Source organism: Cebus imitator, unplaced genomic scaffold (genome assembly GCF_001604975.1).
Source record: "Cebus imitator isolate Cc_AM_T3 unplaced genomic scaffold, Cebus_imitator-1.0 Scaffold216, whole genome shotgun sequence".
Taxonomy (NCBI): Eukaryota; Metazoa; Chordata; class Mammalia; order Primates; family Cebidae; genus Cebus; species Cebus imitator.
In genome coordinates this window covers 521,560-534,660 of record NW_016107531.1, presented here as the reverse complement: position 1 = coordinate 534,660, position 13,101 = coordinate 521,560, and the positions used below count along the sequence as shown (strand labels likewise).

Genomic DNA, 13,101 nt, shown 5'->3' with positions numbered 1-13,101 from the left:
AAAAAAAAAAAAAAAGAAATGGCCAAGGTAGGCAAGGGTGTATTCACAGCACCTACCCTGTGGGCTTTGAGGAAGGAGGAGTGGGGCACCTCCACCAGCTAGGGTGTTAGGATCCACCCTTCAGCCCCATTCCTGGAAACACCCCGTTGCCTTCCATGGGGAAATGCATTTCCATGTGGTTTGAATAGAGCTGGCCTGTCTAGGCCTAGCCAGTCAGAACACCCCATCCCTGGCTAGGGGATTGCTTCAGAAACGTGCAAGTGACCACAACCAGATCCACCAGCATTTTCCCTAGAAACGGTTATGCTACTGCAGACACAGGTGACTGCCCTTCCTTGGAGGTTACCGTGCAGGGAGGCTGGGGCTGTGGGCACCCGGTGCCCACTGTAGTGAGAGATGAAGCTTCTCTAAGAAATGGTGTCCCCTGGGTCCAGCTGTATCTCTTGCCTTCCCACTTACCTAAGCCAGAAACATTGCTTCTTTTTGCTCAAGTTAATTTCTGTCTTATAGAAATTAGAATTTTCGTCACTTATAACTGCAAAGAACCCCCACTGATACAGGAGGACAGTATTAATGTCTTCGTGTTGGGAACCAAGGTGAGGTTGTCGTAGGTAGGGACTGGAGGGTTTTATTCGTTTTGTTTTGTTTTTGAGATGGAGTCTCACTCTGTCGCCCAGGTTAGAATGCAGTGGCGCGATCTTGGCTCACTGCAACCTCTGCCTCCTGGTTCAAGCGATTCTCCTGCCTCAGCCTCCTGAATAGCTGGGACTACTGGTGCACACCACAGTGCCCAGCTAATTTTTGTATTTTTAATAGAGAGGGGATTTCGCGGTGTTGGCCAGGCTGGTCTCAAACTCCTGACCTCAGGCGATCCATCCGCCTCAGCTTCCTAGAGTGCTGGGATTACAGGCCTGAGCCACTGTACTTGACCATGATGTTCTTTTTATTTTTTTTAATTTTTATTGCATTTTAGGTTTCAGGGTACATTTGAAGAACATGCAAGATCGTTGCATAGGTACACACATGGCAGTGTGATCTGCTGCCTTCCTCCCCTTCACCTATAGACCATGATGTTCTTGATGGCCTTGGGGCCAAGTAGGATTTAAGAGAAGATGTCATGGGGGGACATCATTTGGAGAGGGTTTGCTGAATCCCCGACACCTGAAGCTTGTTAACAGCTTGTGCCATGTGTGTCCTTTTAGTTTTCTTCTGTGTCACAAGATCTATTTTTTTTTTTTTTTAAAGATGGGGTTTCACCATGATGGCCAGGCTGGTCTTGAACTCCTGACCTTAGGTGATCCACTCACCTCAGCCTCCCAAAGTGCTAGGATTACAGGCGGGAGCCACTGCGCCCAGCCACAAGATCTATTTTTATACAGACAAGCTCATTCTGCAGATGCAATTCTGAATCTTGTCTTACTTTGACATTGCATCACCTTTCTACATTATTACAAATTCCTCAGTTGTCCTAGTTATTCATTATTCCATAGCTGGACAAGCTTTAACCGATCTAACCAATCCCCTACTTTTGAGTATTTTAGATCATTTCCAGTTAGATTTTTTCAGCATAATACTAATTGCAAAGAACATCTTGGTGAGTCATCATTCTCCCGTGTTTATGATTATTTCACCCAAGGAGAAAACCACTCAAGGTCACTCTTCTTAATGTGAGAAACAGCTAAAACAGAGACACGAGCTGCCCTTGCAGAGAGGGAGCTCCCTGTCACATAAGGCAGGCAAGCAGAGGCCAACCAAGAGCCCTTCCTGTCCCATAAGGCAGGCAAGCAGAGGCCAACCAAAAGCCCTTCCTGTCCCCTCGGCCCACCAGGGGAGCTTCAAATTGTGACCTCTGTAAAATCAGGACAGCACCAGTGACCACTGACTCGAGGGACTATCTAGTCTATGAAAGTGTTTGATTTACTTTGTTTCAATTCTGAACTAGCTGTTAACATTTTGAAACTGGGAGATTTCACATACAAACCTGGACTTCTGGATTCTTCTTAAAAATGAAGAGATCCGGAGCCTGAGAAGCAGCTGTCTCATGAGATAGAGTCTGTGTCCCTGCTGTGTCCCTAGCTAACATGGTCCTGCTGCTGTGATGACATGTCCCAGCCCTTGCACACCTCTTCGACTGCCCACAGGGTCCTGAAAGTACCTCCAGCTGCGGGCCAGGCCTTCTCACACCACTCTAGTTCCAGACCCCAGGAGGGCTGAAGTTTCTGATTAAACAGGCAACCCCGGCAATGAAAGGGGGAGACACAGGGAAGCCCTGACCTCCCACCAGAAAAGAACTTGATCCTCAGCTTTGTCACCCCACGGTGGGGTCAGCACACATGCCGCAGGGGACAGGGGTCTGTGCCACAACCTGTCCTCTTCCACAGGGATAGTCATGCTGTTCCTGCGTAGAGGGAAACTTAAGTGACTGTCATGAATTCCTGCACTACATCCCTCACCAAGCCCTGTTACAGACAGGGAAAACTGAGGTTCAAGGTCACCCAGTTAATAGTATGACAAGGCCTGGCTGGGAGGGCAACGCTTAACCCAAAGGCAGACCCTACAGACGGCAGATGCAGGCCTTGGCCGACGAGACTGCCTGCCCCCCCAGTGCAGAGCTTCCACGGTCCCCCACTCACTCATCCTCTGTCTCCAGGACATCCCGGGGCACAGGCAGCAGGGACAGGAGGCAGGCTTGGCTCATATGCTGGATCTCCCCTAGCCGCTGCTGGTGCTGAGGCTCCGACATATGGTCCTGGAACTCCTGCAGCAGGAGGGAGTGGGGGATGGGCCTGGGGCATGAGCCTGGGACAGTGGGCAAGGGTGGGGCCTGGCGAGGCAGACCCCAACCTCATCGTGAGCTCATTTCTCTCACCACACATTTCTCTCGTGTGGGCTAGAGCAGCCATGATGAACTGAGACACGCAGTACACGCCAGCCTGAGATTCTACCCCTCCTAGAGAACGTGTGAGTGAGGCCGGGCATGGTGCCTCACGCCTGTAATCCAAGCACTTTGGAGGCCAAGGCGGGCGGATCACCTGAGGTCGGAAGTTCAAGATCAGCCTGACCAACATGGTGAAACCCCGTCTTAAAAATTTTTTTAAATGTTTAAAATAAAAAGAAAAAGAGAGAATGTGTGAGTGCCTCAAAGACAAAGAGCAGCCTGGTTAGCATCCAGGCCTCCAAGGCTCTGCCAGGTGAGGCACAGAGTAACAGAGCTCACAGCACCAGACTAGTAATAATACAAGCACAATGCGATCACGATTACTGCTACACTCACTTTGGGCCAGGCCTGCACTCAGGACTCCAGCGTCAAGTCGTTGAATCCCCAAAACCATCCAATAAGGTAAGTTCTAAAACGTTTCTTTTCTTTTTTTTTTTTTGAGACAGAGTCTCGCTCTGTCGCCCAGGCTGGAGTGCAATGGCACAATCTCGGCTCACCACAACCTTCGCCTCCTGGGTTCAAGGGATTCTCCTGCCCCAGTCTCCCAAGTAGCTAGGATTACAGGCATGTGCCACCACCCCCAGCTAACTTTGTATTTTCAGTAGAGATGGAGTTTCTCGATGTTGGTCAGACTGGTCTCCAACTCCTGACCTCAGGTGATCCGCCTGCCTCAGCCTCCCAAAGTACTGGGATTACAGGCATGGGCCATCAGGCCTGGCTCTAAGTTTCTTTGTCTGATGCAAGAGGAAACAGGCATGGGGCGGAATTCGTTTTCCAAGGGCCCACAGCCACTCAGAGCTGATATGAATCCGGTCTGCCTGACTCTCAAAACCTGCCTGAGCCCGAGAGGACAGTGGGCTGAGATCATGCCACTACACTCCAACCTGGGAGACAGAGGAAGACTCTGTCTCAAACAAAAACAAAAACAAAAACAAAACCGCCAAAACCTGCCTTCTTGGCTGATCAGGAAATGTTTCCAAGCAAATGCTTGGCTGCTCAGGGCAGGGCCCAGTGCAGCCTGAGGCAGCCTTGGGAGAGCAGGCTGGCCATTCCATGGAGGCCCCACCCCTCCCCACCCTTATCTCCTGTATCAGTACCTGCTGGCTGGAGCAGCTGGCCTTGCAGATGTAGCAGAAGAACTGGAGGGTCTGCTTAGAGGGCGTGCTGGTAGCCACAGGGGTGGAGAAGGCAGAGTCACTGGCACGGGGCACGGGTGTCAGGGGTACAGTGCTAAAGGCCCGGCTGTCACTGCTCTGCAGAATGGTGACCTTCAGGGAGCCCCCAGCACCCCACACCTGCACCAGGAGCAGGAGCTGAGCTTCCATCAACTGTGTACTTACAGTGGGCCTGCCCAGCACCCAACATCTACCAACACTGTCTCATCAGATCTTCTTGACAGGGAAACTGAGGCTCTGAGCTGTTAGGTCACAGCTAGAAAACACTGCAGTCAGGATGGGAACCCAGGTTGTCCTAACTCTAAAGTATCACCCATCCCACCTCTTGTATGACAGATGGGGAAACTGAGACTCATGGAAGGAGATGGGTTTGCCCCCAGTTATGCAGAGCTGGGACTGAAACCCCAGAGAGAGGCTTCCACCACGAGAGCAACATTACTCATGAGAGGAGACTGGGGCTCTGGCTTGGGGATGGGCAGGCTGGAAGGGATGGATGTGAAGACAGCACAACAGCAAGAGGGTCCCATCCAGACCAAACGCTATCAAGCCCAGCCTGTTCTGCCCCCCATCCTAGGCCGAGGGCCGTCATCCCATTTCATGGTCAGGGAAACACAAGGAGGCCCCGAGGTTGCCTGGGGCAGAAAGAGACCATCCTACCCCAATGGGCTATGTGGCCTCACACTGCCACATCAGTGCCTCTACCCACCCCCGGCATCTCTCTCACTCTGTTTTCACATTCTCCGACATCTAGGCCACTGGCTGGCTCCTTCTGGCTCTCTTCCACGCTCACTTGGGTGCCCACAGGTTCTGGCAAGGTCTTTTCCATGCCTGAAACGACAGATGTGCTCTGTTTCCTAGAGTGCGTCTTCCACCCACCCCAGGCCCAAGAGCTGCCTTCTCCCTCCACAGCCAGAACCTGGAGGCCCCCAGCATGGATCCCAGGCAGCACCCAGTCAGGGCTGGACAGCATCAGGGGAGGAATGGAGGGTCTGGGCAGAGCTGTCCCATCACCAAACCAGCTGGGGGCCCGTGTTCACTTACCTCCACCGGCTTCTACTGTATCAGGCGGCGTCTCCAGCCCGCAGACATGAACCCCAAATGGTGCCTGCTCTGGAGCCAGCACCGACACCTGTGGCTGGGTCTGAGGCTGCTCATCAGTCTGCTCTGGTGGCTGTACTGGCACCTGCACTGGGGGCTGCTCCTGTGGCTGGACCCTTGGCTGTGCTTGTGTGTGGACCTGTGGATATGTCTGTGTCTGGGCCTGCTTCTGCAGCTGCAGCTGCACCTGCCTTGGGGGCTGTGAATGTGCCTGGGGCTGCAGCCGCTTCTGTGGCTCTGCCTCCTGCTGCAGCTGCACCTCCCTTGGGGCCTGTGAACGTGCCTGTGGCTGTACCTGTGGCTGCACCTGCTTCTGCGGCTCTGCCTCCTGCTGCAGCTGTGGCTGCACCTGCTTCTGTTGCGGGACTAAGTGCTCTGGAGAAGTCTGTGTTTGTGCCTGTTTCTGCAGCTTTGGCTGCACCGGGTTGTTTGTGGGTGGTATCCGTGGCTGAGTCTGTGGCTGCACCTGGGCCTGGACCTGCAGGACCCGTGGCTGGAATCGTGGCAGCACTTGGGCTTCCAGGGGCTCAGGCAGCAGATCTGGTGTCTGTGTCTGCTTCGGTACTGTCATCCGGGCCTGTGGCTGGACCTTCACCTGTAGCTGCCCCAGAGGTCCCTTCTCTGTGACCTCTTCTGAGCTAGGAAGGATCAAAAAGAAATCCCAGACATGTCTTCAAAGAGGCCCGAGGGGCTCCCAAGAAAGGCCAAAACTAGGCTGAGCATGGTGGCTCGAATCTGTAATCCCAGCATTTTGGGAGGCTGAGGTGGATGGATCATTTGAAGTTAGGAGTTTGAGACCAGCCTGGTCTCAACATAGTTTTACCTGGGATTATAGGCATGAGCCACTGTGCCCAGCCCAAGACTCAGTTTCTAATGCTGGCTCTACCACTTACAAGCTGGGGATTTGGGCAAACTCCTTTGGCTCTCTAGGCCTTGGTTTCACCTAAATAAACCGGGGAGGGTCATTCTCAACTCCCACAACTTGCTGACATGTATCCAGCTGGATCTGTAAACAACCCACCCTTTACAGTCTCAGAAGAACATCTTTACCCCTCCCACCCAGCCACCCAGCTTGGCCTCCAGGTGGCTCAGTCCTAAGGAAGACACCAGAGTCTGGCCTGGAGCAACCCCAGGTCTGGTGTGGAAATAAGTATGGCCTTCCTCCAAGTCAGAGGCCAAGGCCCTTTCCTGGCTCCAGTTCTGCTGAAGGGTACACTCCCTCTACCACTGCCACCCCTGCCTTTGCAGGATTGAAAGCACAGGGCACCCAGGCCCAGGTCAGGTTTTCAGAATCAGTTACCTCCTCAACCTCTTGGCTGGTGGCTCGGACAACTCACAAGGCTCAGGCTCGGGTGTTGGAGCGTGTTTTTCCTTGGCGATGTCCTCTGGGCAGGGCGGTGAATCTTGGTCTGGAATGGAGGCAGGAGCAAGGGAGCTCAGATGTTAGGGAGAACATTTCTGAGCTCCATGAGATGGGGCCTGGGCTCACCCCCTTCCCACCAAGAACCCTGGTATCCCACATCTGCCTCTATCACCTGCTGACCTGCCCAGCCCCCACCCCATCCATGTCCCTCTGAAGGGCCAGCAGCCTCCCTCCCTCACCTTCTGATGTGTCCATCCGGGGCTCTGCGGCTTCCTCAGACCCCTCTGGGGGGTCTGTCTTGTCTTCCACAGGCATTGTCTGAGAATAAGAATCCTGCTTCCTTTAAGAAACTATTTTTAACATCTGATACCCACCTCTATCAATACCTCCTTGCCTAAGGGTGGCTGCCCCCATCCTCCAGGGGATGATGGGGCCCAGGGGATTTCTGGTGGGGCTGGCCCCAGAGCTGCCGAGTGATGATCTTAGTAAAAATGCCCCAGCAGTGGTGTCTAGGAGATTCCATCTAGTTGTCTGTTAAATAAATCCAGGTTTCGGGGACATGATCCTTCTCCTGGCCACAGTGCTACCTCCTGACCTAACTTCCCACTCAGTTTTCCATAAAGTAGCCAGTAGGATCCTTCTTTTTTATTTTTTTTGAGAGAGTTTCACTCTTGTCGCCCAGGCTAGAGTGCAATAGCGCGATCCTGGCTCACTGCAACCTCCACCTCCTGGATTCAAGCAATTCTCCTGCCTTAGCCTCCGGAGTTAGCTGGGACTACAGGCCCATGCTACCACGCCCGGCTAATTTTTGTATTTTTAGTAGAGACGGGGTTTCACCATGTTGGCCAGGCTGCTCTCAAACTCCTGATCTCAGGTGATCCGCCCGCCTCGGCCTCCCAAAGTGCTGGGATTACAGGTGAGGGCCACCATGTCTGGCTCAGTGAGGTTCTTCTAAAATGCAAGCCTGATCATGTCTCTTTTTTCAGGCTTAAAGCCCTCCTGTGGCTTCCTGCAGCCCTGGTGCATGCCTCACACCAAGCCTGAAAACACTCTCCCACACCCACCCCTCCCCTGCACAACCTGGCCTCTGCTTACTCCCTGCCCTAGCCCTGCCCCCACCACCAGCCCTCTCTGTTTATCTACCCTGGCCTTCTCTCCGCTCAAACCCCAGGCCCGTCCCTGCCCCCAGGCCTTCACTTAGAGCCCCAGCAGCACTTCTTGCAGGAAGCCCTCCTGACTCCAGAATAGGTCCAGACTCCACTTCCTTTTTGTGGCATCTCTGTATTATTATTATTTTTTTCTTCCACAGAGACAGGGTCTCACTGTGTTTCCCAGGCTGGTCTTAAACTCTTGGGCTCAAGTGATCCTCCTGCCTTGGCCTTCCACAGTGCTAGGATTACAGGCATGAGTCACCGCACCCAGCCTCCACAGTCTTAAATTAATTGGTTGGAGCATTATTTGCAGTAATATCTCTCACCACCCTTCTCCATTCCTGTCCAAGACTTCAGGGAGGGCCAGGCCAGATGCATCATCCGCACCACTCAGTCCCCTGCAGGGACTTCCAGATGTCGGCTAAATGAACACACAGCTCTCTCTAGCCAGTTCCAGGGCACCCCAGCAAACCACCAGAAGCCTGCAGCCTCCCTCCCTCCCTCCTGCTAAGCCCAAGGAATGAGCACTGAGCAGGGAATGGCAATCTGGACACATCAGGACTCTGCCCTTCAGAAACTACCCAGCTGTCACCCTTCACGACAAAGGCACCAGCCTGAGAGTCAGGAGGCCTGGGCTCTGGGTCCACCTTGACAGCTGTGGGGCTCAGGACCATCCCCACCCCAATCTCTGAGCCTCGATTTTTCCGTATGTAATAAAGTGAGGGCAGGGTGGGTTGGACACTAGACCAGATCTGTGATGACTGGCCCATTGGAAGGCTGGAGAGGGGGCCCCTCTCTGGAGGAAAAGGCATCAACTCCAGATGTGGGCTACCCCAGAGCAGCCAGCAAAGGGGGCGGTGCCCCTGCCCTGGAATGTACCCAGGGGCAGGGTGTGAGCGAGGAGCCTGCCGGAACCTTCAGGGACAGGGACAGGACAGTCTAGGGAAAAGGTGAGCCCTTTGCAGATCTCCTGCTTATGGCAGGAGAAGGCCGAACACCTCTCAAACACGCAAGGAGCCGGGGGCTGCAGGCTGGAACCTAAGCCAGCAACAGCATATAGCTTAGAATTTTATAACATTGTTCTACTTCAGTTATACTGCATGCGCGCATGCGCAAACACACACACACACACACACACACACACACACACACACACACACACACACACATATTTTTTCTGAGACAGAGTCTCACTCTGTCACCCAGGCTGGAGTGCAGTGGCGTGATCTTGGCTCACTGCAGCCTTTGTCTCCGGGTTCAAGCAATTCTCCTACCTCAGTCTCCTGAGTAGCTGGGATTACAGGCACCTGCCATTACACTCAGCTAATTTTTATATTTTTAGTAGAGACAGGGTTTCACCATGTTGGCCAGGCTGGTCTCAAACTCCTGATCTCAAATGACCCGCCCCCCTCAGCCTCCCAAAGTGCTGGGATTACAGGCGTGAGCCACAGCACCCGGCAATTTCTTACACTTCTATGAATGGCAATTAACTTAGTTTTTAGAATGCCAGGTTATAATATGATGTTTCCTTTTAAAATAAATGTAATCAAAAGGACGCTCACTCATTCAAAGCCATGCTCTCCCACATAGTCGTGCCACAGCCTCAGGAGAGCACTTGAAATTGGCAGGGCTGAATTGAGAGGTCAGTATTAGATACATACCAGGTTGTGAAGATTTCGTATTTTTTAAAAAAAGGAATGTAGCCCAGCGCAATGGCTCACGCCTGTGATCCCAGCACTTTGGGAGGCTGAGGTGGGCAGATCACCTGGTCAAGACTTCAAGACCAGCCTGGCCAACATGATAAAACCCTGCCTCTACTAAAAATAAAAAAATTAGCCAGGTGTGGTAGCAGGAGTCTGTAATCCCAGCTACTTGGGAGGCTGAGGAAGGAGAGTCACTTGAACCCGGGAGGCAGAGGATGCAGTGAGCGGAGATCGGGCCATTGCACTCCAGCCTGGGCAACAAAAGTGAAACTCTATCTCAAAAAACAAAAAGGAAAGAAAAAAGGAATGTAAAATGCTTCATTCATTTTTTATATTGATGACAGGTTGAAATGATAATAGTTTCATATGGGATTGGGTTAAATAAGCTAGTAATTAATTTAGCCCATTTCTTTTTACTTTATAATGTGGTTATCAGAAAATTTTAAATTACATATATGGCTTTATTTATTTATCTATCTATCTATCTATCTATCTATTTATTTATTTATTTATTTAGAGACAGAGCTTCACTGTGTGGCCCAGGCTGGTCTCAAACTCCTGAGCTTAGGCAATCCACCTGCCTCCGCCTCCCAAAGTGCTAGGATTACAGGTGTGAGTCACCTTGCCCGGTCAGCTTGCATTTTATTTCCACCAGGCAGTGCCGATTTTTTTTCTTTTTTTCGAGACAGGGTCTCACTTTGTCACCCAGGCTTGAGTGCAGTAGTGTGATCATAATTCACTGCAGCCTCTAACTCCTGGACTCAAGGAATCCTCCCACCTCAGCCTCCCAAATCCCTGGGATTATAGGCATACATCATCATACCCTGATGCTTTTATTATTTATTTATTTATTTATTTTATTTTATTTTTTTGAGACGGAGTTTCCCTCTTGTTGCCCAGGCTGGAGTACAATGGCACAATCTCAGCTCACTGTAGACTCTGCCTCCTGGATTCAAGTGTTTCTACTGCCTCAGCCTCCCAAGACGCTGGGATTAGAGGCATTCGCCACCACGCCCAGCTAATTTTTTGTATTTTTAGTTGAGAAGGTGTTTTACCATGTTGGCCAGCCTGGCTTGAAACCCCTGACCTCAGATAATCCACCCACCACAGCCTCCCAATGTGCTGAGATTACAGGCGTGAGCCATCATGCCTAGCCACCCCAATAATTTTAAAACATTAAGCTGGGAGCAGTGGCTCATGCCTATAATCCCAACAGGTTGAGAGGCCAAGGTGAGCAGATCACCTGACATCGGGAGTTCAAGACCAGCCTGATCAACATGGAGAAACCACGTTTCTACTAAAAATACGAAATTAGCCAGGCATGGTGGAGCGTGCTAATCCCAGCTACTCGGGAGGCTGAGGCAGGAGAATTGCTTGAACCCGGGAGGCAGAGGTTTCGGGGAGTCGAGATTGTACCATTGTACTCCAGCCTGGGCAACAAGAGCGAAACTCCATTTCAAAAAACAAATGAACTAAAAAAGAAACATTGGCCAGGTGTGGTGGCTCATGCCTGTAATCTCAGCACTTTGGGAGGCCAAGACAGGCGGATCACTTGAGGTTAGGAGCTCAAGACCAGCTTGGCCAACATGGTGAAACCCTGTCTTTAAAAAAAAATAAATAAATAAAAATAAAAGGCCAGGCGCGGTGGCTCAAGCCTGTAATCCCAGCACTTTGGGAGGCCGAGGCGGGTGGATCACGAGGTCAAGAGATCGAGACTATCCTGGTCAACATGGTGAAACCCCGTCTCTACTAAAAAATACAAAAAATTAGCTGGGCATAGTGGTGCGTGCCTGTAATCCCAGCTACTCAGGAGGCTGAGGCAGGAGAATTGCCTGAACCCAGGAGGTGGAGGTTGCGGTGAGCCGAGATCGCGCCATTGCACTCTAGCCTGGGTAACAAGAGTGAAACTCCGTCTCAAAAAATAAATAAATAAATAAATAAATAAATAAATAAAAATAAAAAAGAAACATTAAATAAATGATAGTACTGGTGGTGTTTAGGCATGGCAAAAATCCCATCAGAGATACAAGAATATTTGACATTTGGGAAATGCTAGACAAGTCCATCCCTGCTCCCCTCATTTTACAGATGAGGAAACTGAGGCATAAAGGGAGTGTGACCTGTCGGAAGGTCCAGGTTGAGCCAGAGCGGGTAGCACTGGGGCTGACACCAGCATCCCCTCCCAACCACTCCTATCCCCACCTGCTCCACCCCAGCCACCACTCACCTTTCTATTGGGGGTAGAGGAGGAGGTCCGGGCTTGTTTCTGGGGGTTTCGTCCTGAAAGGTTGAACTGGGAGGGGTTCATGGGGACCCCAACAGGAGGGGGTCCCAGCAAGGACTGGCGAGTGGCCTGGGGAAAGAACTGTTGCAAATTTGGAGTAGCCAGTTGCGGGGGTGTGAGGCTGGGGGCTGTCAGGCTGGGGGCTGGGAGACCTGGGGTTGCCATGCCGTAGCCTCGGAGGTTACCTGCAGGCAAGAAGAGAGGAGAAGAGGGGTCACAATGTGGTTGGGTGGCAGAAGGTAGTGTCAGGCATCAATGCCCCAGAGCATCATGGGAACATCCCAGATAACTGAAAGGGTCCTTCCCATCCAAGGGCAGCCGAAGGGAAGAGATGAGAGCTGAGGCTCAGCCCCACCTTGGGCACTGGTGGAGAAGGAAGCTTCAGGGCTCTTTTCTGCTCCAGCCGGGGGTGGGGGTGCTACTTTTAGCATTCCCCAAAGCCCTGCTCGCCCTCAGGCATGCTTTAGAGTCTGCCACAGAGTAGGTGACAGACCTTGCACAGAGTCCACAGGGAGAAGCAGCAGGAGGGCTGGTCCCTGGAATAACAAGATACCCACCCCCACCCCCACCAGCTACCCTTTATCAGCAGCAACTATGAGCCAGGCACTGTGCTAAGCCCGTTCCTCACTGCCTCAGTCACCCAGCCCAGCAGGTATCAGGGTGGGTGTTATCTCCACCAATGACAAAACCAAGACAGAGTGGAGGTACAGCTTGCCCAGGATCTCTATGAGGGGCGCTGCCATCCACCTACCACCCCAGCCAAGATTCTGGGGTCTTCCTCGTTCCTCCCTCTTTGCCTCATTCCATGCAAGCCATCCCCAAATCCTATCAACTCTGTCTCCTATGCCTCTTCCTAACCTGGCTTTCCCTCTCCACTGCCTGCTTCCCACTCCCACTCCCTGCCTCCTCCCAAAACCACTTGATCCTTTGCCTGAATTCCAGCCACAGCTTTTGCACAGGATGGCAGCAGTGATCTTTCTCAAAGCATATTCTAAGGTCATCCCTCCCCTCTGCCCAAAGACTTCCCTAGTACCCTGCTGCTTGGTAGCAAAGCACATTCCTCACTGCATAGTCTGGCCCTTCCCACCTCTCCAGCCTCCTTTCTTGCCATTCTCCCCTTATGTTCCCACTCTATTCCAGTCACATGTCCCTGTGCAGTCCTTCAGACATCCTGCCTCAGGGCCTCTGCATGTGCTGTTCCCTCTGCCTGGGCTGTTCTGCCTGCTAACTCCCAGTCACCCTTCAGACTTCCCTGTAGGTGTCTCTCCTCCAAGAGGCCTTCATAGGCTCTTTCTCTGTCCCCAAAGGCCCTAGCTTCTGGTTCTAGGATGAGCTACTTTCCTCGTCTGCTTGCTTTCTTTTCATTTTTTTTTTTTTTTTTTTTTTTTT

At 52.0% G+C, this 13,101-nt stretch overlaps 1 protein-coding gene across 8 annotated transcripts in view; it reads right to left on the bottom strand.

Annotated features, from left to right (window-relative positions):
- CIZ1 (CDKN1A interacting zinc finger protein 1) overlaps positions 1 to 13,101 on the bottom strand; it is a 29,475-nt gene that overhangs the window by 11,929 nt on the left and 4,445 nt on the right. For 4 of the 8 annotated variants that reach the window (XM_037745891.1, XM_037745890.1, XM_017549019.2 and 1 more), the window contains exons 4-10: positions 11,656 to 11,897; positions 6,814 to 6,907; positions 6,512 to 6,620; positions 5,155 to 5,849; positions 4,820 to 4,941; positions 4,036 to 4,233; positions 2,634 to 2,758 (exon numbers count right to left, since the gene is read on the bottom strand). In XM_037745891.1, coding sequence (XP_037601819.1) covers positions 2,634 to 2,758; positions 4,036 to 4,233; positions 4,820 to 4,941; positions 5,155 to 5,849; positions 6,512 to 6,620; positions 6,814 to 6,907; positions 11,656 to 11,897 — 1,585 coding nt within the window. The remainder of the gene's footprint in view (positions 1 to 2,633; positions 2,759 to 4,035; positions 4,234 to 4,819; positions 4,942 to 5,154; positions 5,850 to 6,511; positions 6,621 to 6,813; positions 6,908 to 11,655; positions 11,898 to 13,101) is intronic. The other 4 variants (XM_017549023.2, XM_017549024.2, XM_017549021.2 and 1 more) reach the window with 4 other exon arrangements.